We start from the raw sequence: 23,307 nt of genomic DNA, 5'->3' as shown, positions 1-23,307 counted from the left end.
GTGTGTGTGTGTGTGTGTGTGTGTGTGTGTGTGTGTGTGTGTGTGTGTGTTGCTAGGGATGAACTGGATTGGCACCGATGAAATGGCCCAGAGGCTTTAACAAGAACACTTGGTTGTGGCCTGATTTCTTGACAGTATAAGGAAGATGTGTTTGAGAGTTTTTGTTTGTTTGTTTGTTTGTTTGTTTTTCCAGACAGAGTGAGTGGCTAGCTGGGAGAAATGAGGAAAGAGAAACATTAATTATGAGGTCAGCTTTCTAGTGTAGGCAACTAAGAGGATCCTAGGGCCTTTCACAGAGACTAGAGAAGCCAAGGAAAGAGCCAGCTGAGGAGAACAGGGCACAGGACATTTCTCCATCTAAATTGAAGTTGAGAATGCTTATTTTTATGAAAGAAAAGTAACAAAAATTATTGCATAGGAAATGCTATACTAAAACAAGCTAGGGGACAAAAAGCTAAAAACCTTCCTAGATAAAAGGTAAACTGTATTCAGTAAAAATAAATGATTTACCCTGGCTAGAAGACCATAGTAGAAGAGGTCACTCATGAGCATGTGTCAGGCCCTGTCACCTGTAAATTTAAGCTTATCATGCAAAGCAGGTCCAGTGGGCAGTGTCTGCCATGTCCTCATCTGAATGTCCTTAACCCACAGCACAGTGCTGATCTAGAGGGGATTCAAGGGATAGCTATTGTTTTCCATATGTAATTTACATATTAAGTCTGTTTACATCAGTGTTTCCTGAGGTTGCTGTGCAGGGTGTTATTTCTGTCAATCTTGGTTTTAGGTGGATTGGGGTCAGCTGGACTATTTGGTTGTTGACATGCCGCCAGGAACAGGAGACGTGCAGTTATCGGTTTCACAGAATATTCCCATTTCAGGTAAATCCTAAAAGTTTGATTTGCTTTTCTCTTTGATGTATTGCTGTTACTATACATAAAGTAAACTATATTGTAGACAAACTTTCTGTCTTAAAATTATTTACAAATTGACTATTAGAGATCAGAATTATGTATTGCACTTTTGATGATAAATGTGTATATTTATAAAAACAAGGTACTTTTAACGGCATATAAATCTGTATTCTGGACTATTATAGCATTTAAGTATATTTAGGTAGATCATGGCTGTTTGGCTATGCTGACTATTCAACTCTTAGCAGCAAAGTGCTAACAAACAAACAGAAAATATTAGTTAATGAAACTGAGTAGGAGTAAATGGTAGGAAAATTGGCTTTTTGGCAAATATAGTTATGGATTTTAAAAAAAACTTCTTATTGGTTCTTTGTGAATTTAACATAATGCACTTCAGTCCCACGTATTTCCCTTTCCCCTGGCACCTGCCCTCCAGCCTAACAACCTCTCCGGCAGCACACACAAAGAAGTCTCACTGTGGAAGCTGTACCCCACAGTACCCCACAGTACCCCACAGTACACCCTTCTGTTCATACTTCCGGCTTGCAAATGTGCATTGTGGTGAATCCTGGGTCTGGTAGAGGCCTCTGGTTTCTGCTACACTATCAACACTGGGTCCTCACCGCGACTCCTCCTGGATTTCCTGTTGTTGCCCCGCGTCATGGAGAGCCTGTGGCTTTGGATCTGTAGGTTCGGCCCCTTCACACACTCTAGCAGTTCATCGAGTGGTTAGATTTGGGGTGGGCCAATTCAAAGCCCTGGGTGTGGGCCTGAGAAGTGTCTGAGCCTGTAAACTCTCACCAGGGCCAGCTCTCCCGCCCTGGCCAGGCTAACCTAGGCAACGCCTCTGCCATACTGTGCACATCTGTGTCTACACGGAACATCGACACAGCTCTCCTCTCTGCCGCCTCCCGCCGCACGTGTGACACACGGCCACACCTTCAGTGCCTCTAAGGGCAGAAGGAAATGTTTATAGTCTGCTGTTTCCTTGGTTTTAAAGTCAAGGGAATAAATGTAATGGCTTATTTGTAAAGTGTACACGATTCTAATATATCAGTAGGTTATCTTTCTTTGATATGGAATTTAAAAATTGGTAGTTTCTCTATTTTAATTCATTTTAAATTCATTAATTATTTTAATTCATTTTAATTCTCTGAAACAGTTGGAAATGTGTGCCTATGCACCCACACATTGGGCTTCTAGGAAAATAATGGAAACTCAGAATATCTTTGCAAGTAATTTTTTACTGGTCATTTCAGCTTTGCCATTGACATTTAGTTATTAAAAGGCTTAAATCTAACGTTTTTCTGGCAAGCTATAGGTGTTTGTTGTCACTAGCAGAAGAGCCTCATTATTAGGCGTATTAACTGGTTAATGTGTCTGTTACCTTAATGAAGTGTTCTGGTAAGATGGGCTGTAAAGGATGAAACTGGCATAAAATGACAAATAAAAATAATTTATCATTTAGACGATTGCTCTACTATTTAGTGTGCCTTTTTCTTTTTAAAGTACAAGAGTTAACTGACTTCCTCAAGGCCCCACATTTACAATGTATCATACCTGAGGTTCACATCAACTCTGATCGAGTTTAAAGCTTTTGGTTGGAATCTCTGGATCAGGGGTCCCTTGTAACATCTGAGCCATGCTTTGCTGAGTTCAGCCTTAGCGCATCCAACCCATTTTAAGCTGAAGTTAATGTTAAGTTAAAATTACATTTACCAATGACTGTGTCAGACCTGTGCCCCTATGACGTGACTCTCTAGCTGGGGGGCTTATTCTGAGGAGTAATGTTTTGACTCCCAAGAGACTACTCTGAACCTTGACTCACCCATCCCAAGAAAAGTCTGAAGGCCATCGAGAAGCAGCTCCTTAATTTTCAGCAGAGTTCCAGGAGCCTCACTGAAAGACCCCTCTGTCTTTGTGCTGGCCTGTAGACCCAGTCTTGATCACTGTGACCCCAGTCCGCTGTGGAGCCACAACAGTTAGTGCTTATGTGCCATGGCATGACAGCATTGACAGTGCTAGTGAAAAGACCTCATTTTCTCTAGTGAGCATGCACTGATTTTATAATTCAGAACAGTGGAGGAGCAGGCATAACTGGCTCTTTGCATGTGTAAGATCTTGGGTTCAGTCCTCAAAAGCAGGGACTAGCAGTATCAAACAACAAAAATGCCCTGCCAAAAAAAAAAAATGATGTCCAGGAGAGTTTGGGGTATGTGTGACTATTTCTCTATGTGTTTGTTAAAATGTTTGTTCAAGGCTTCATTCTTGAAGCTTACTCTTATTTAGGCCAATGCCCTTTCTTTGCAAGTGTATCTAAGAAGACACTGGAAGTGGGCTGGCTCCAAGGCTCCTGGGGTGGTCTCAGGCATGGCGCATCAGGACTGTTACCAGTTTATCTACTGGAGCAGCCAGAGTCCTGTTTGCCCTTCAGAAGTATCTGTTCTCTAATTATAAAACTAGTTTCCTTTCCCTTTTTGTCCTGACATTAAAGCTCTTTTGCGATAGTCTGTTCTACTTTTTCTTTTGTGCTGTATTCTTCTAAGTCACAAACGCCCTTTAGACCCATGTCTCTGACTAGACTTCCTGCTAAATTTCTTTACATAAAGTGAGATCCCTACTCCAAAACCCTGTGTACCCTCTGCCCACACCCTCATAGCCCCTCACTCACTCTCTTCCCTTTGCTGAGTCTGGGTGTACACATATTTGGTTCTCATTCAAAATGTATTTCCATTGCAGCCAGTTGTATGCCAAGTCCTGCATGACCTTTAGAAAACGCCCTCCCTTCTAATGCCCACATCCTGCCTCCCTCCTCCCCCATTGGACTCATTTATTCCTCTTTGAAATTCACACAGTATTTTATTTGGAGCACTCGTCAGCACTCAGACTTCCTTCACTTGCGGTGTGCACCATTTGAAGTGCTGCCCTCTCCGCTTCCGGTCTCCTCAGCCTCTGCTCACCCACCTGTGCATTTCCAGCACAACCAAGCTCACTGCCTGCCTGCAGGGACTCGGGAGGCGGAGCACCCATGAATGGTAGTTTCCTCACTGTATGTCTTATCTTCCCAGCTAGGCTATAAGCTGCTTCAATGCCAGAATGTTTTCCTGTTCATCCAAATGTCTCTGAGATTGCTTGGGCAGTAGCATATGCAGTTAATATTGACAACGGTAGGCTGACCGGGCATCACTGTCTGAGTGAAAAGAGGACGGTCCTCTGAACACTCCACTACTCATTCTTGTATCTCTCCTGCTGCTTTTTCTATGTATAAGTCAAACAAAGCATTTCTTTAAAGCCAGAGAGAAAAATAATTTACTTTTAGGTATTTATTTTGATGTGGATGACATCCTTGTGGACAGTTGATACTGTTTAATATCTCCTTTTTGGTTGTGCTGGGATGGGGAGCAGCTTGTCCTTTGGTTACATGCAGGCTCTGTGTTAATGAGTATCTGGCTGTAAGTATCACTAGCACTGTTCCATTGTAAATATCTAAGTATCCAAGAAGTACCCTTTTAGAAGGTGTGTAAATGCTTTACAAGAGCTATTTACTGGATGTGGTTTGATGAAATGTTCCCCACAGAGACTCAGGCTACAGGTGTGGTTCCAGCCAGTGGCTTTGGTGAGAGATGGCTGGGACATAGGGGGCTAGTTTCCTCAGTGGTTTAGACAACACACCCTGCCCTCATCCCTTCTCTGCTTCCATCAGTTTTGTTCTCTCTGTGCCCCAGTGGGGCAGAACTATCCAGGCCAAGTGACCGTGGACAGAAGCCTTTGATAATGAACTGAAATAAGTCCTTTAAGTTGTTTTTCTCCACAGTTCTGTCACAGTGACGAAATGTTGTGAACTAAAGTCTCTATCAGGGTCACATCTGCTCCAAGCCATGTTGGGGACAAAATAAATGTTTTGCATTTGGAAAGAGGCATTATTTTAGAAATTCTTAGCAGGCCTGCTCAGGCAAAAAGATCTTCTTTCTAACTGCTAATTAGCAACGCTTTGTATGTAGCATTTTGTTCTGTGGGTAGATGACTGGCTCAGTATAAGAAATTTCAAAGAAAATAATTATTCTCTTAGTTGTGTTAAACTGTTGTACATTAACAGTGATGAATGTGTTGACAGCATATCAGGGAAGAATCATGTTAATCTGAGCTTACATGGACCACTAAATTGTTACATTCTGAGTACAGACCAGAAACTCCTACGTGTAAATTGCAGGAAAGATAACGGTTAGGGGCTGAGATCATGACTGTAGAGTCGCTCTTGTCTTACTGAAAATGCCAACAGGTGGCATTAATGTTGGCTTCATTATATTTCTTACCTTGTTATTGATGATGCATCTTACTAGGTTTTGTCTCGTACTTTATTTTGTAAATTATTTGTTGCTATGTCTTGGATTGGGTAGGTTCCAGAGCTGAATTCTGTTTTGTTCACCAGATGTGCATTGAGGCTCTCTTAGGAGTTATTGATTATGTGATTATTTTCCATAATAGAAGAGAACTAGTATTTTTTGAGAGGCTTGTAATTTTCTTAAAAGATTTTGAAAACATGTACACTGTTCTAGTTTTCAAATAGATTTTTCTTTCACTCTTGGCATCAACTGAAGTCTTTGAGTGATCCTCTGAAGCTTTATTTTAACTCTTAGAACTAACTAAATAGTGTATGCTTTGTATCAAGTATGTGAAACGTGTTTTCTCTTTCTAAAGACTAGAGAGTCTTAGTGACTTACAGTGCTATATTAGCAGATGACACATCTTAATTTAATGAAGAATCTAGGTCCAGGGATGTGAGCAGCAGCATTAGCGACACTAAAAGATGATGAAGCGTCCAGGGACTAATGGCAGGAGTTCTTCCTGCTCCTCCACCTGAGAAGTGGAGAGAATGGTGTTAGTATTCTGTAGAGTCTTGGAACCTGTGAAGGAGGTGCTTGGTGGGGGCTATAGCCACTCCCAGAACCACTGCAAGGTAGGAGAGAAGCTGTGAGGTAATACCACAGAGTCTCTTCCCACAGTCTCCTCTCCTGCTGGAACCAGGAAGCAGGGAAGCTCAGGGAGACAGCCCACAGAGGTCAGTTCCTCAGGGCACTGGCCATGACAGTGATGGGTGGAGAGGGGCTCTGGGCAGACACTGATGGGAGGAGGAGTTGGCAAGGCAAGTGGACAGCTTTTGTTTTTTGTGGCCATCATCTCATTTCGTATTAGTGGCAGAGACAAATGAAATGCTCAGCAGCACAGGGAACTGATGGTCTTCAACAGCTGAGAGGGGCACCAATAGTGAGTGCAGGCAAGTTTGTGAAAAGCCTGTGCTCAGAAGGCAAAATTGTGATTGCCGTCAACCTTATGAGCAGAATATTTATATTATAGGTCAATACTGAATCAAGCTTATTTTGTCTGATGCAAAATAACAGATGTAAATGTTGATTTTGATTGGGTAAAGGTAGGGGGAAACCACTCAGTTCCTTAGTGCCCTGAGGAACTGACCTCTGTGGGCTGTCTCCCTGAGCTTCCCTGCTTCCTGGTTCCAGCAGGAGAGGAGACTGTGGGAAGAGACTCTGTGGTATTACCTCACAGCTTCTCTCCTACCTTGGTGAATGTATAGTCAGTTGAAATTAATCTTCGCCTTATTAAGTAAAGATTGATAGAGAAATAAAATGCTGGGAAATTATTCACATGATAGAAGGGACAAAGGCTAAGAGGCTGAGAGAGAGCCACTGGCATTCTTTGTCACAGAGGAGAGCCCAGCAGCCCTGGTGTGAGCCCTGCTTCTACTATCTCCTGGGCCAGGAGGAGCTGCTGTGTGGTGGGTGGTCAGCTGGTCAGGATTGAGCCTTTGGGCTCCCAAGAAGCTGCGCAGCACTGTGGCTGCGTTATGATAATGGCTGACATCCTTTTCCCGTCTAGGACCCTCCATGTCTGGGCCCTGTAGATAAAAGAAGCCACCAGTAGCCTTTTTGTGTTTCATTCATTGAAATGAGCTGGGGTAGGAAATGTAAATTAAGCCACTTTAATATTTCAGTCACTGGTTAGAGTGAAAGGCAGGTGCTGCTTGTACGGGTGTATCCTGAGCTGGGATGACTGAACTACCAACTCATAAATATTCCTGAGGACAAGCTAAGCATGCTCACCCTCTTCTCTCCTCCATCAGCAGTTTTGGTTTGATCAGTTTTCTCTGCTGTGGTAACACGTTGCTGATTTGAACAGTCATTTATAAAATGAAAATCTGGGATTGGTAGATCTGGAAATTATTGCTGCTGTGTTAAGTAAGTGAATGACCATTATTTGAAATAGTTCCTTGATTTTTGTAGTATTTACTCTTTAAAGCAAAAATAACAGTGATTTCACTAACGTAAATCACATAAAATCTTTTTGTTAAAAAACACAATTCTTTTAAAATAGTTTTAAATTGGCACGAGTAAGCCTTTAAATATAATCTAATACTGATCTTGGAAAATTACCGTAAGGTCAGAGAAATGTTCTTTTTTATTTTAGTGCTTTGCTTTCTCTATAATTATATAATTTGTACTGACATGTAACTGTAAAGCCAGCACTATGTAGAAGACTTAAGTCATAGATTTTTAGTTGTCAGAGGCATTAAATCTTCATTTTAAAGATTGATTTTTTTTTATTCATATGTGTGTGTCTGTGTAATCATGGGTATCCACAAGGGCCAGGAGAAGGTGTTGGATACCCTGAGTTGGAGTAGCAAGTAGCTCTGAGCTGCCTGACATGGAGGAACAGCATGTGCTGATAACTGCTGAGCCGCTCCTCCAGCCCGAAATCATGACTTATGTTGTAGTTTTAGACTTCCTTTGGGTATGCTGATCTTCCATAAACCTTTGGTTGGCATTTCATTAGGGGTTGTCATGTTTGTGACATGACAACATGACACTTGTTGCTGTGACAGATACAACTTAAGGGGAGAAGGAAGGGGCACATTTGGGCTCGCAGTCAAGGAAGGCATGCTGATGTCAGCGGGAGATGCTTCTAGCACGTCAGCCACAGCGAGAAATGAGTGCTGCTCCTGAGTTCGATTTTGCCTTTTTCTCTTTTTTATTCAGTCTTGGATTCCCACTACAGATCTAGTTCCAAGACAGCTAAAGCTGCACAGAGAAACCCTGTCTCGAAAAACAAACAAGCAAGCAAGCACAAAACAACAAAGCAAAATAAAAAGATCCATCCAGAAACATGTCTGCAGTTGATTCCAAATCTAGTCAGCCTAACAGTAAAGACTGGCTCTCACAGATACTTAGCAAGAACTGTGTGGTATAAACAGTTATTGTTTTAGTAACTGAATCATGAAAATTATTTTCAGAATAAATTTCTTTTGTAGTTGGACAAAACTGTAAGCAACTGTTGAAGGCTAGAAACTATTTCAAGATTTTATCTTTTAGGACATTTCTGATGTTTCATTGTTTACTTATTTATTGCTGGTCGTTGAGCCCAGGCTTTGCATACAAGGTCACATTCTAGCATCAAGCTTTATCCCTAGTCAGAATTTCAGTCCTAGTTTAGTTTAGACTCAGGTTTCTAAAATTAAATGTGTCACCGATGCTAACTAGCTGCCGTGTTTTCTGTGTAAACCTAAGAAGAAATCATGTTACTTAGCGCCATTTTATTTATAGTTGAACATACATGGCAAGTAGACGTTAGAGTGCATCAGGAACCAATTTGATGAAACAGCCTAAGAGTGAATGTACATTTCTGTAGAGTTCCACGAAGGAGCCCATATTTTGAAGCATGTGTAGATGGTGCTAACGTAGTCAGCTTTCAGAATCACTTGTGTGAACCAAACGTCAGGTGTTTAAATTCCTCAGTTTCCTTCCAGTTGCTCATCTCAGCTGGGCTTGTTTCAGACACTTTTACAACAGGCCGCTCTGTTATACTGTTTATGAATTCTTGAGACTTTCCTTCATGGCTTACTTGATGGCTTAGTGGTTAGTAGTGTACGGTCAGGCCCACATTAAAATCCACATGTAAGCCTATAAGATGTTGACAGAGCACAAACTCCACAACCTGAATAGCTTTGCGTCTCATTGTAGACGGTGCAGGCTTGCTGAGCATCTGGAAGGTGTTCCGGACGTCTTGAGCATTATGTTGTTAGGAAGCAAAGCTTTCCCTGAAAAGTCCCTGGCCTCATTCCTCTGCTTCTTGAAGCATGCTTGGTTAGTAAAAGTTAGTGCAATCGAGAGCAGTACTTCTCTTATCTGGAGTTTCTTTTTTAAGAAAGAATAAGAATTGATGTGACAGCTGGGAAATAGCTCAGTGCAGAGAGCTTGCTTAGCACATACAAGGCCCTGACTTCCAAGTCACAGCTCGGAAATGAGCAAACACAAAACTATGAGCCAAGAATGTTGGCACATGGTGTGATCCATTTGTCAGGAGGCCGAGGCAAGGGGATCACGAGTTCAAGGCCACTTTTTCAAAGACACTTTAAAAAAGAAAGGACGTGGGTAAGGGAATCTGTTCTATTCTGAAACAAACTTTGGTAGTTTCACGAAGAGCATGGGCAGGTTGGGCCACAAGTGCCTGTAACAGAATTTGAGATTCAAAATATTAAATCTTAGCCTTCAGTGTAGACAGATGGTCACAGCCAAGTGAGAACTTTCTGTGTGGTAGAGATAAGTATTCAACAGTTGGGCTTCCCAAGGTGTTGAGCAATCAGCATGAACAAGAAGTAGGGTTTTATATTAACTCCACTAGTCATAAGAAGGGAGGGGGAAGAAGGAAGAGAAGGAGTTTGAAAGAAACAGACAAAGATCAAGTGCCCACAGCTGAGTGACCTGTTTCCATCCTATACCCTAGAATCTGTGAAGCTTCCTTCCTCTGTTCCCACAGTTCCTTAGGAGTGCAGCCTAGGTGATGTCAGTAGCCCCATTGTGTCTCAGTGCATTAAATTTGTATCCAGATTCCACTGGTGAAAAAAGGAAGTGACTGTCCTTTTCTGCTGGTTACTTTGAAATAGTAGGGTTTTCATCCATTAGTGCCTTGACAGTTCTTTTTCATAACAGTTAACAAGATTCTTTCCCTCCCTCCCTCCCTCCCTAAGCATCCTCCCTTTCTTCCTTATTTGGTTTTTGAGCCTCCCTAAGCATCTCTGGCTGACCTAGCACTCACTGGGTAGAACAGGCTCACTTAGACCTGTGGGGGTTTTCCTGTCTCTGCCCCTCTACAGGGATTATGGGCATGTGCCACCAAGGCTAGGAAAATATGGTAATAAAATATCAGTGCTTTGTGACTCTAGTCAATTATTAACTGATTGAAGAAAGCATAAAAACACCAACAGTGACTCATCCAAGAAGTAGCTATATTTTGAAGCAGTCTGTGAACACAATTGAGGTGGATTTGGGTGTAGATCACATTTTCCTTAATCTGAAAGCTAATGTTCGTGAGTGTTCTTTGATATTACAGTAAATGCTGTTTTTAATTCTGGAAGCTGAGGCGTGATGGAAGGTGCTGACAGCACTCACCCCAGTCCACAGTTAATAACAGTTACATACTTGGCTTCATGGTAGACCAGCACAAGCTGACTCTTCTGTCTTCCTTTCACGTGTGGTGCTGGAGCTCAAACTGAGGCCCTCGTGTGTGCCAAGCACAAGCTGAGTCCCTGTGGATGCTGGCTCTGGTGCTGTGAGCACGTGTCTAAGGAGGTCAGGTGGGGTCAGCAGCAGTGAGCACGACTACTGTGAACATGCACTCATGTCCTTTTGAGCCTCCCTTGGCTTTATGTTAAGGTGCTCAGAAGTTGTAAGGTTAAACGCTGTCCTGCAGACGTGCTTCCCAGAAGGCTTTGTACCTGTTTATTTTGCTCCCGTGCTGAGGCTCTCAGCCACGCAGGGGGTTAGATATGATCTGTGCCCCACAGGCTGTGCTGTATAGACGAGTAGGTCCACCCCACTGTAACTATAATCAGCCAACCTGGAGTAATTAGTTTGAAATGCTTGACTGCTCTGAGCTCTGTCCTAAAGTCAGATGTCCAGTTATGGACTCTCCTCTAAATAGTCACTAACAATTAAGACAATAAACTAAGTAAATATTTTGTGAGCTGTTCACATATTTGTCAGAATCTACCAGACACTTAACTTTTTGTAGTAAATCTCAGCAGATCTAAAAGTTATAAAAGGCTCAAGTTGCAAAGTATATTTAAACAACATTATATAACTGTTTGGGTTTAAACATTTTACCCTAGGAAGTAAATACAAAATTCTTGATGAGATCCTTGACAGAATCTTTTAACACCCCCAAATAATCACACCGTTGCAAACTAAACACTCTTTTTACTACTGCTGACATTTCCTGTGGTCAGTAGAGGGAGCACAAGTTCTCTAGGGGTCCTCTATCAGAGAGCTGAAGTGACATCACTCCTAATGGTGTACAGGGGTCCTTTCTAGGCTAGTTCTTATTGCTTCATGTGTTATGAGCTATAAAAAAATAAATATTGCCAAGTAGAAAGTCTAGACTTTAAAGATAGAATGTATCATCAAGCTTAAGAATCATATTTTATTTTTTAAAAACAATTTTAATTAATTACAGTTTATTCACTTTGTATCCCAGCTGTAGCTCCTCTCCCTTGTGCCCTTCCACTCCTACCCTCCCTCTCTCTTCTCCTCCCAAACCCCTCCTCAAGTCTACTGATAGGGGAGGTCCTTCTCTCCTTCCATCTGACCCTAGCCTATCAGGTCTCATCAGGACTGGCTGCATTGTCTTCCTCTGTGGCCTGCTAAGGCTGCTCCCCCATCAGAGGATGGTGATCAAAGAGTAGGCCACTGAGTTCTTGATAGAGACAGCCTCTGTTCCCATTACTAGGGAACCCACTTGGAGACTGACCAGCCATGGACTATATCTGAGCAGGGCTTCTAGGTTATCTCCATTCATGGTCCTTGGTTGAAGTATCAGTCTCAGAAAAGACCCCTGGGCCCAGATTTTTTTGGATCTGTTGCTCTCCTTATGGAGCTCCAGTTCCCTCCAGAGCTTTCTATCTCCTCCTTCTTTCCTAAGATTTCCTGCACTCTGCTCAAAGTTTGGCTGTGAGTCTCAGCATCTGCTTTGATACCCTGCTGGGTATAGTCTTTCAGAGGCTCTCTGTGGTAGGCTCCTGTCGTGTCCCTGTTTTCACCCTCTTCCAATGTCTATCCTGTTTGCCTTTTTGAATGAAGATTGAGCATCTTACCCAGGGTCCTCCTCCTTGCTTAACTTCTTTAGGTGCACAGATTTTAGTACTTTTATCCTATCTTATAGGTCTAATATCCACTTATGAGTGAGTGTATATACTGTGCGTGTCTTTCTGCTTCTGGGATACCTCACTCAGGATGATCTTTTCTAGTTTCCACCATTTGTCTGCAAATTTCATGATTTCCTTGTTTTTAATTGCTGAGTAGTATTCAATTTTGTAAATGTACCATAATTTCTGTATCCAGAACTGAGGGACATCTGGGTTGTTTCCAGCTTCTGGCTATTACAAATAAAGCTGCTACGAACATAGTTAAGCAAATGTCCTTGTTGTATACATGAGCATATTTTGGATATATGCCTAGGAGTAGTATCGCTGGATCTTGAGGTAGCACTATTCCTAATTGTCTGAGAAAGTGCCAGATTGATTTCCAAAGTGGTTGTACAAGTTTACATTCCCACCAACAATGGAGGAGGGTTCCTCTTTCTCCACAGCATATATTGTCACTTGAGTGTTTGATCTTAGCCATCCTGATGGGTGTAACGTGAAGTTTCTGGGTTATTTTGATTTGCATTTCCCAGATGACTAAGGATGTTGAGCATTTCTTTAAGTGTTTCTCTGCCATTCGATTTTCCTCTGTAGAGAATTCTCTGTTGAGCTCTGTATCCCATTTTTTAATTGGAGTACTTGATTTGTTGCTTTTTAACTTTAGTTCTTTATATTCTGGATATTAGACCTCTGTCAGACATAGGATTGGTGAAGATCCTTTCCCAGGCTGTAGGCTGTCATTTTGTTCTGACAATAGTGTCCTTTGCTTTACAGAAGCTTTTCAGTTTCATGAGGTCCCGTTTATTGATTGTTGCTCTTAGAGCCTAAGCTGTTGGTGGTCTGTTCAGGAAGTTGTCTCTTGTGCCAATAAGTTCAAGGCTCTTCCCCACTTTTTCTTCTAAGCGGTTTAGTGTGTCTGGTTTTATGTTGAGGTCTTTGATCCACTTGGACTTTAGTTTTGTACAGGGTGATAAGTATGGATCTATTTGCATTTTTCTGCATGTAGACTTCCAGTTAGACCAGCACCATTTGCTGAAGATGCTATCTTTTTTCTATTGTATGGTTTTGGCTTCTTTGTCAAAAATGAGGTGTCCATAAATGTGTGAGTTTATTTCTGGGTCTTCTATTCAATTCCATTGATCCATCATTCTGTTTCTATGCCAGTACCATGCATTTTTTATTACTATTGTTCTGTACAGTACAGCTTGAGATCAGGGATGGAGATATCTCCAGACGGTCTGTTGTTGTACAGGATCTTTTCGGCAATTCTGTTTTTTTGTTCGTTTTTCCATATGAAATTGAGACTTGTTATTTCAAGGTCTGTAAAGAATTGTGTTGGTAATTTGATGAGATCATATTTTAAGCTGTTGAGATACTTCACCAGAAATGATTGGCATACATCCTCTAATTCTTTCACAGCAGACTGTTCTTCTAGCTTTTAGGCTCTTTCTCCCCTCTTTGTGATTTTTCCTTGAGCTGTAGGTGGAAGGGGTTGTGTTGTAGATGTGTCTGTTGAGGTTGGGCACCCCACAGTCACTTATTCTCTGCATATTGATCAGTTGTGGGTATCTATAATAGTCTCAATTTATTGCTTGAGGCTATAAGGATAAGTATTTAGATTACAGTTATAATTATATTATTTTAGAAAATAAAATAATAGTGGATTCTTTTCTTGGGTCTCTGACCTCTCTGGCCACGAGTAGTTGACTGGGTTTTCAGTACTAGGTGTGGTTCCCTTCCTAGTCCGTGGCCTTTAAATGCAGTTAGACAGTTGTCGGTGCCCCCTCAGATACAGGAGCTGCTGTTGCACTATTGATCTTCCCAGGGCAGTCATCATTGTGCTTCATAGGTGTCACAGTCCTAGGACTATTGATTGCTTTTCTGCTTTGTCAATTTTTATAGTACCCCTGAATACTATGATAGCTAGGTCTCACGGCGGAGGCTTCCAGGTCAATTCCAGTTTAATTCCTCCAAGTTCTATTTCTGAAAGATGGATTCTTCAGCAGTACTTCAAGTTCTTGGAGGCAACCAAGGGGAACACCAATATCCTATATTATTTGGGATGTCTCGTGAAGTCCCCTGACCAACAACAAAGGAGAAGTTTCATGCTTGGCACCAGGGTTTTTGTCAGATGGTCTTTGGCTCTTGGGAAAAACATTGTCACCCCTTATAGCATAACTTCATTTAAATTACTTCTACATGTATATACATTGTCCTAGTTAGGATTACTGATGAGACATCAGGACGGAAAACAAATGGGGGAGGAAAGGGTTTCTTTGGCTTAGACTTCCACATCACTACTCATCACTGCAGGAAGACAGGACAGGAGCTCAAACAGGACAGGTTCTGGGTGCAGGAGCTGGTGCAGAGGCCATGGGAAGGGGCTGCTGCTTAATGGCTTGTTCTTGCTGGTCATCCTATGGTACTGACATCTCCAAAAATGCACATGTACTTAAATATATTTTTAAATTAACATTAAAAATAAAAAATCATGTTTCCCTATGGCTTTTTCAGCCATCCTTGGTATTCTTTATTTCTCTTTCTCTTGCTTAGCATTTCCCTCTCTCCACATCCTCCAGATCAAGTCTCCCTTTCATTTTCCCAGTTCCCCCTTCAAGTCTTTAGATATGAGCATGTGACCTGGAGTAATCACAGAAAGCAGGCTAGGAGGACCTTTCAAGGTCCTATCACCACACGGAGAACTAGGAACAAGTCTATCCTTTGAAGGACAAACATACCGACCATAAAACATACAAACCTGAATTGTGCAGTGAGATATAAACAGGAGACAAGAATAGTTAAACAAGAATGCATTTATGTCCTGTATGTAGAGTTCAGAGCACTTTTTAGAGCTAATGCAATGGAGAACCCCCCCGCATAGTGGGTTATGATGAGGGAGATGCTTGGGAGGAAATAGTCAACAAAGTTTTTTGTTCCTGTACAGCGAGAGCGGTCTGGTTTGGGGAGGCAGTGCTTACTTCCACTTAATAAGGTAGTTGGGGCAGTGAGGTTGAAAAGTGGCATGGTTTAGAAATAGTCAGGAGCCGGTGCAGTCACAGGATCGTAGGAGGCTTTGGAAACGGTCAACACAGATTCCAGTTTTACAGGCAGGGAAACTGAAACCCAGGGTGTTCCTGAGTTTCTTGCCCGAGATTAGTCACAGCTAGTTGGGGCCAGAGCTAGAATTAATTCCTTCCACATGACTGGATATGAAAATATATTAATAACAGAATCAAGAAGGTGGCAGATTGTGGAAATACTTTGTATGTGTAGAGAATAATTTTTATATAGATGTGATTCCCCATCTTTTAAAAGTAGAGAACTATGGACTAGCTTTTGGTTTGTTAAGCAGAGACATTAAGAAAAGAAAGCTGGAACAATCCATGAAACTATTTAAGAGTAGGATGATCTGGCGCATGGCCAGAAACGACCTTCCTGGCAACTTCTGAGGCGTCTTGCTAATAATAAACAGGAGTGGGGATGTTGCTAGCAGCAAGGGTCCCTCACTGGAGGCAGGGCCTCATGTCAGCAGCAGTGTCTGGTGCCGCTGCATGCCTCAGCTCTGGGTGCTCGCGCACAGTGGGGCACTGCGGATGAGGGAACTGAAGCCCACATACGGTGAATGATGATCAGCTGTAGAACCAGATTTTAAATCCTTATGTATCTGAATCTCAAACTTGAGAATGGGTAAGACCTCCTTTCTAAAGTTACTTCTAGATTTAAAAAAAGTTTAATAAAAAAGTACAACCAAGGAGAAGTGGCTACATCGCCGAGGGGAGGAGGTTGGGACCTGGTTTCCAGAACCGGCTGGGTGGGCGTCATGGCCGGGATCACCACCATCGAGGCGGTGAAGCGCAAGATTGAGGGTCTGCAGCGGCAGGCGGATGATGCTGAGGGCCGAGCGCCTCCAGCGGAAAGTGGAGGGAGAAGGGCGGCCCGGGAGCAGGCTGAAGCTGAGGTGGCCTCCTTGACCCGCAGGATCCAGCTGGTTGAAGAGGAGCTGCACCACGCTCAAGAACACCTTGCCACTGCTCTGCAGAAGCTAGAGGAAAAGGAAAAGACTGCTGAGGAGAGTGAGAAAAGTATGAAGGTGATTGAAAATCCAGGCTCTAAAAGATGAAGAAAAGATGGAGCTCCAAGAGATGCAGCTAAAGGAAGCAAAGCACATTGCAGAAGAGGCAGATAGGAAGTATGAAGCGGTGGCTTGTAAGCGCTGATTACTGAGGGAGACTTGGAATGCACGGACGAACGAGCCGAGCTCGCAGAGTCCCGTTGCCGAGAGATGGACGAGCAGTTCAGACACATGCACCAGAACCTGAAGTGTCTGAGTGCTACCAAAGAAAGGCACTCTCAAAGAGAAGACAAGTAGGAAGAAGAAATAAAGATTCTTATTGATAAATTCAAGGAGGCAGAGACCCCTGCTGAGTTTGCTGAAAGATCGGTAGCCAAACTGGAAAAGACCGTTGATAACTTGAAGATAAGCTGAAGTGCACCAAACAAAAACTTGTTCCGGGCTGAGAAGGTTTTCAGCTTTGCTTTCTGTGAACAACTTGGCGCTTGTTTTTATTTCTACCTTTTCCAGCAGGTGTGACCAGATAAGCCGGCGAGCCTTCTGAGACGCCCCCAGCTCCCAGGGCCTGTTAGACAAGCATGCTTGAGCCCCCGCACCTGAGCCCGGACCCGTCTCATCTCAGCCCCTATCCCAGCTGCTCACAAAATGGATCGTGTTGCCCTTAGAGTTGAGGTGACCCTGAGGGAGAAAGGGAAGGAAGATTATGTTCGTGCCACTAGCCACATGAGAAGTGGCTGAGAAGCCCCCGCCCTTTCCTGAAGCTGCTGTCTCTAAAGGGCCAGCTCTTTGTGTCAGTCAGTGCTGGAGAAATCTTGACTAGCTTTTGTAAAAAAGAAACTTTTTAAATTTTATATCGTTTTGAAATTTTGCTCGGGGCGGGGGTTGGGTTACCTTGGCCAATCTATTGGCTGTCAGAATTCTTTGCAGGCAGGTGGTGTGCTGATCCTTTGGGTGCCCACCCAATTGCTATGTTCAGGTGAAAGAGAACCCCATAGTGCAACTGTTTTGATACTGAATATTGACAAGTGGCATTGTAGAATAAAGAACAATTCCCTCAAAAAAAAAAAAAAACTTTAAAAATCAAATCAATGAAATTCAAGTTCTTGATATTAACGTGAAAGATAAGGATTTTGGTGCAAGAAGAGTCTGTGGCTTCCGGTTAGGGAAGCGCCATGAGACGATGCTTGCTCTAGCTTGCTCTGCCTGTCTTCCTATGAGTGTGTGCTGTCACTGGGTCCTCCTGCCTCTTTCCCCTTACCTAGCATCTCCCAATACACCTTCAGTTAGTACTCAGTGGTACCATTTGACCACCACTTCACCCAATCAGATATTTATTGATAACTCCTCCTCTGTTTTCATGCTTCCCTCTAGGCTCTGAAATGGCCTGTTTCTGTGTATTTAGTTGTAAGCCAATGGTTGCATTTGATCGATAACATATTCATTTTTGGAGTCTCTGTAAGAAACCACGGAAGTGAAGGAGGTCACAGAGTCGCTGGTCAAACCAGGCCTTCGTTGTTTACTCTGTGAAAGGCGGTCCTACATTTACCCCTGAGCGCTCTCCCAGTGCCGTCTGCGTGTGCGGGGTGATAGCGCCAACCCAAGACCTCCGTCACCATCACTCCATGCTGGCTCCATTCAAGCCTGGCCAGGCTGCGCCTGAATTTCTACCACAGCCCTTGGCTTTACCAAATCATTCACCGAAGTGGGAATTTTTCAGATTACAACTTTTAAAACTCAGCTTAGTAATTACCGTTCTGGCTACCTTCCTGATTGTTCTCCTTGTGTTCCATTTCTCCACCCTACACATCAACTCACCAACCCCTTTTCCTGTTACTGCTCTTCCTGTCCCTCTGTTAGAACTTCATGACCTCATGCACATCCTTGTTACAATGCTTAGTACTTTGTGCGGCCACCTGACTTCTGGACAGTAAGGCTGGCCTGATACTTGTCTCACTAACACACGCCTAAATGGGAAGGGTTGCAGTGCTCTGGCTGTGTTGCTCACTTAGCTGTGATATGAGAAGCCAGGGGTCAAAGTCAGGGAAGGAAAAAGTAGATACCTTTTATTTGCTTGTGTCAAACTTGTGTGAAGTTACTAGGTAATGGAGCAGACTTTGTGAGCATGTGAATAAAATGAGGATAGAAGCAAGCTTTCCCTGAAGCGTTAACAGACAGCCTTGCTTTGTTTCCCTGTTGGTCAGGTGCTGTGATCGTCTCTACGCCTCAGGACATTGCACTCATGGATGCACACAAGGGAGCGGAGATGTTTCGAAAGGTCCACGTGCCTGTAAGCATTTAACCTCACTGATAAAGTATGACACCTGTCTAGCCTAAGAACCAGGCCATTAACAAAACATCATTTGAGTTTTAGTTTAGCCTTTTGTAGAACACTTTATGAAACTCCTAGCTGATCTTTCCAGTTACTGTAAAACATTCTTAAGGTTACAAATATGTCCAAGTCATGCTAAACAAGAGAAATTCTGAAGCAAGGATCAGGAATTGCAAGTTTTCTGAAGAACTATGCTCTCCAAATGCTGACAGAGTCATGTGAGCTTCCCAGGAAAGGTTTTCATAGATGAGAAAGACCACCTGTGGGAAAGAAGGTGAAAAGGTAACTCCTCTTCCTTCTGGCTGCCTACATTTTAACTCTTGACAGCCCATGTTGTTCTAGGGAATGTTTCAGGATATTCTGTACATGACAAAATAATGTAACAATGTAATAAAAATAGACAAAGAGTAATTAAGATCAGGTGGAACCCAAAGTAAAGTCAGCAAACAAACTGCATGCCATTAAGGAACTTAAATATGCTATGAATTTTCTAGCAGCCAAAGGAAAGAAGCATGTGACCAGTTAGGACACTGTCCATTTGTACATGGTTAAAACAAGCTGCTTGCTCAAGAGATGCCCTGCTGAGACCAGATGCATGCTTTCACCAGATTCTGGTGAGGAAGAAACTATATTAAACACACTCCCCTCTTCTTTAACCTAAGGAAAAGAAAGATCTTCCTTCTAGTGGCCTCCACAAAAGCCTTGAAATACTAGCAGAGGTCAGTTGGAATGAGACCACTGCGATGCTTCCATCCACATGGCTCTCCACATAGGTCTTTAAATCCAATAGAATCTGGGCTCTATCAAGCCAGAACGACGGCTCAGTGGTAAAGTGCTCCCTGTGCGAGCCTGATTACCTGAGTTCAGTCCTCAGAATCCATGGAAAGGTGGAAGGAGGAAACTGAGTCCACAGGGCTGCCCTCTCATCTCCACACGTGTGTCATGCAATGCATGCCTGTCCTCACATATATTCACACACATGTTTTCAAACTTAGACCCGTGGATTAGCCTCAGGGCCCTCACAGTTCTCTAGCCCACCTTCACTCCACCAAAACTATGATGATTTTGTGTGTCTGGGTATGGGAAGAATTCATAACTTTCTTCATATTCTTCTATGAGACCATGACACAGGAAAATGGTCAGGGATATTTTCTTAAGCATTGTCTCTGAGAGGAGCCTCAAAAGATATGAAACAGTATATAGAGCAGAGTCCAGAGGACCTACCCAGGAGAGCCTCTCCTGACTTGCCGTCTGGAGAGGACTGTGTACTTGGCAAGTGACAGGCACCGGTGAGCGCGAAGGAGCCTCATCAGGAGCACGCCTGTCTGCTTTCTCCAGGTGGCTGGGGCTCTTCACTGGTGGACCCGCATGTGTGACTGCTTCAGAGCTGGCGCTCTGTACCCCGACGTTTAGCTTGGAAGAAACTTACAGCAGTGATAATCACATGCCACTGCAGACACTGGCAGGTGTTTTGAGCAATGCGACTTTGTAGTATGTCCTCCAGGACAAACTAGACACAGTAATGGCTGTGCAGATCACTGAGTAGTGCAGCCCTTATGTGAGGTTAAAATATAAAGTGGCAAAGAGAGAGGCAGCCTTCTACCAGAATTGACGGCACCGAGTTTAACAAGTGATCTGTAACTCTTCCTGGCAAAAAGTACATAACGCCACTGCAAGGTTCAGACACTAGCCCTCATCCTGCACGGCGTGAATGCTGACCTTGGCTGGAGAGACATAAGTCTGCTGCACTCAACACTGGCACAGCCTCAAAAGAAATTGGTTTGCAAAGAGCAGTGTTCAGATTATCTCTCTCATTCCCCTCAGAAATGTTCAGTTTATACTAGTAGATCATTTAGCTAATGCTGTCATTTGAGGTCGCAGTGACTGTGGATCAGGCCCATCACAGACTCTGTCTATTCAGAGTCTAGGGACCATAGTTGCCACATTCAGCATGCATATTTTCAGCTCGGGTGGTACTTTCCTCTGACACCCTTGACACTTATAAATAATGAAGAAAACAGTCTCATACTGTTATGTTTCTGTTTGTTTGTTTTCTGGTATCCAAGACAGACTGGGCCATATAATTCCTCCAGAACATAATCAGGGCTGGCTACTATACTGGCCATATAATTTCTCCAGAACATAATCAGGTGAATCAGGGCTGGCTACTAAAGCCAGCTGGCTAGATGCCACGTAAGGATAAGAGCTGAGGATGCTACCAGGGAAGTACCATGAAGAAGTGGAGGGTAGTGGGCGGTGCGGGCTCACAGGCTGCACCCAGGATTGGTGAAAAGAGGAAACAGCGTTTGGGATCACACCAGTAATTTTAAGTTTGTAGAGTTAGGGTCATCCTGGGTTCTGACAGGGCCAGGATGTGGTCATGGGATGGGCATGTTGGGACTGAATGGCATAGAAGTGAAAATCACCGGAGCTGTGTATTCTGTGGCTGTTTCCAAGATGGAATTAGTCAGTCCTCCCTCTGGCATTTTGGACATCTGCCTACTGTATCTCTGTGCTAGCCCTCTTTTTATGCCCTGATTTCAGTCATTTGCCCTTGATGCTGCAGAAACAGTGTAAAAACGGGTAGATGTCTTAGTCATCTCTTAAACCTGAGGAACAGCATGCATGTGTAGTGAGGGTCTAGGTGAATGAGAACTTTCCAGTGCTGGGCCTCTTGTGTAGTCTGACAACCATGATACTGCTGCCAAGAAAAGTGAGTCTCGGTTATCAGTGAGAACTGAGGATGATGGCTACAGAGATTCTGGCTTTTAAGATCCCCCCGAGTCTAAGAAATGGCAAAGTGTTTGGAATTAAAAAGTGTTCCATAATGCAAAGACGATGCTGTGCTGTTTATTCTACTTTATTCCCTTTCCCCTGGTTTTCATCTTGTTCTGTTTTTCCCCTTTTTGAAGTGCATTAGTTACCATGGAAACAGTGATGTCATTGGAATTCATTGGTATGGACAGAGTTTAGTGATGTCTGCAAGAACGTTTTGAAGTTAATTTAAATGATTTCTTAACTCAATGCATAACTTTGGAAAGGAGGAAAGAGGTGAGGGATTAAATTCTGCCCTCTGCCTGAAATGATAAAAACCTATAACGAATCCCTGATTAGAGCAGGATTTGTAGGTAGATTGTTTTTTGCAAAAACAAAAAAAGAATGTTCATCCTTATCCATTTTTAATAATGAGTAATTTATGTATGCTATTCTGACCCACTTTTGATACCTCCTTTCCAAGAGCGCCTCTCATACCTCAGTGCTGTTTCACCACCTGAATGTTTGGCCTCACAGCGATGTTCTTACTCAGGCCTTTCTTTGGGAACTAACCCCGCTCCTCAAAAGTGCCTGAATGTCTGTTTACTCTCTTATTTCTTAGTGACACACAGGCTCACTTAACGTTAGTTCAACAAGCAGTTGTTAACTGAGCTATCCCGTGAGTATGCACTTGCTGACAGTGTCCTCTGTAACGAAGTATTGTGTTTCAGTTTACTCTCTATCGCTGTGGTGAGCACCATGACCAAGACCAGCCTGGAAGGAAATGGTTTGTGTCATCTTATGGGTCACAGTCCATCACTGGGGAAGCAGGAATTTGGGGCAGAAACCATGGAGGGATGCTACTCAGTGGCTTGCTTCCCTGGGCTTGCTCAGCTACCTTTCTTATATACCAACTGCCCCAGGATGGCATGGCCCACAGTGGGCTTGATGTTTCTGTATCAATTAGTAATTACTTAGCTGAGGCCTCCTCTTCCCAGGTGAATCTAGCCTATGTCAAGTTGGCAAAAGCTACCCAGCATGGACTATAAGCTTCCGTGATGACCCCAGAAGGAAAAGACCTGCTTCCTCTGAATCCTTTTTGATCTGTTAATTAACTCTGTGATGTTGAAGGGGCGCTAAGTTCTGAGAATAAGAAAACTTTCTTCAAGCCAGTGAGGCTGGTATTCTGGCAAAGTCTTTATCTTATTTGCATCTTTTCAGCATTCTGTAATTTTGGACGTGATGTGTCATTTCCAGCCCAGGGAACCTTTATGTGTGAAATCCTGTACACATGTCCAGCTGGCCTCTCAGCCCACTACAGGCTTCTCTGTTAGTCTCCACAGAAGAGACTGGATCCCTGTTGTCAAGGGAACCTGCCTAAACATGTGCCACGGTTAGCCAACTGGCCCAAAGTCACGCTATCACCGTGACCCAGGACAGTCGCCATCCCCAGCCCACTGTTCATCCTCCCCAGCGCATAGGCTGCTCTGCTCTTCCTGTCACAGCCACCTTGGTCTGCCTCTACTTCTGCACATCCTGCATCCCACGCGTCCTCGGAATCTTCAGCCACTTTCCCACCCAAGCACATTCGACGCTCTCTTTTTACTTAAGCAATCTCTTTTTATCCTTACACACCCAGACTAAACAGACTTCTCTTTGGGACTTGGCCTACTGCTGTTTTCTAGGAGAGCTCATCCTCACCTGAGATTTCTGAGATTAGCACTGTGTGCATCCTGGCAAATCACAGACACATTCAAAGAGTCTAGTGTTTGCCTATCATTGAGGTTTACTTGTTTGAGTGGGGATGTGAAGCTGGAGGACATGGGAACGCTGAAAAGTGGGCTATAGCTATGGATCCGTAGATTCAAATGACAGTCAAGAGACAGGCTGAGCCTCAGAGAAAGGCAGATGACCATGATCTTGAAGAAGGCTTCAGCTTGACTGCATTCCTGAGTGCAAAGGAGAATGCAAACCAGGCCCTGTCTGTAACTATGCCTTAATTATTGTGTGAAATTGCTCTGCTAAACTGTATTGA

At 43.3% G+C, this 23,307-nt stretch overlaps 1 protein-coding gene and 2 pseudogenes across 2 annotated transcripts in view; 2 read left to right on the top strand and 1 right to left on the bottom strand.

Annotated features, from left to right (window-relative positions):
• Window positions 1-23,307, top strand: part of Nubpl (NUBP iron-sulfur cluster assembly factor, mitochondrial) — a 198,857-nt gene that overhangs the window by 152,788 nt on the left and 22,762 nt on the right. For both annotated transcript variants that reach the window (XM_055608620.1, XM_055608621.1), the window contains exons 7-8: window positions 785-878; window positions 18,391-18,476. In XM_055608620.1, coding sequence (XP_055464595.1) covers window positions 785-878; window positions 18,391-18,476 — 180 coding nt within the window. The remainder of the gene's footprint in view (window positions 1-784; window positions 879-18,390; window positions 18,477-23,307) is intronic.
• LOC129677949 (small nucleolar RNA SNORA17) lies at window positions 1,766-1,872 on the bottom strand (annotated as a pseudogene).
• On the top strand, window positions 15,938-16,635 carry LOC129677890 (tropomyosin alpha-3 chain-like; annotated as a pseudogene).

The sequence above is a fragment of the Psammomys obesus genome, unplaced genomic scaffold (assembly GCF_907164565.1).
Source record: "Psammomys obesus unplaced genomic scaffold, mPsaObe1.curated_primary_1811, whole genome shotgun sequence".
Classification (NCBI taxonomy): domain Eukaryota; kingdom Metazoa; phylum Chordata; class Mammalia; order Rodentia; family Muridae; genus Psammomys; species Psammomys obesus.
The sequence above is the reverse complement of the archived record's forward strand: the minus strand, read 5'-3'. Positions and strand labels throughout refer to the sequence as shown.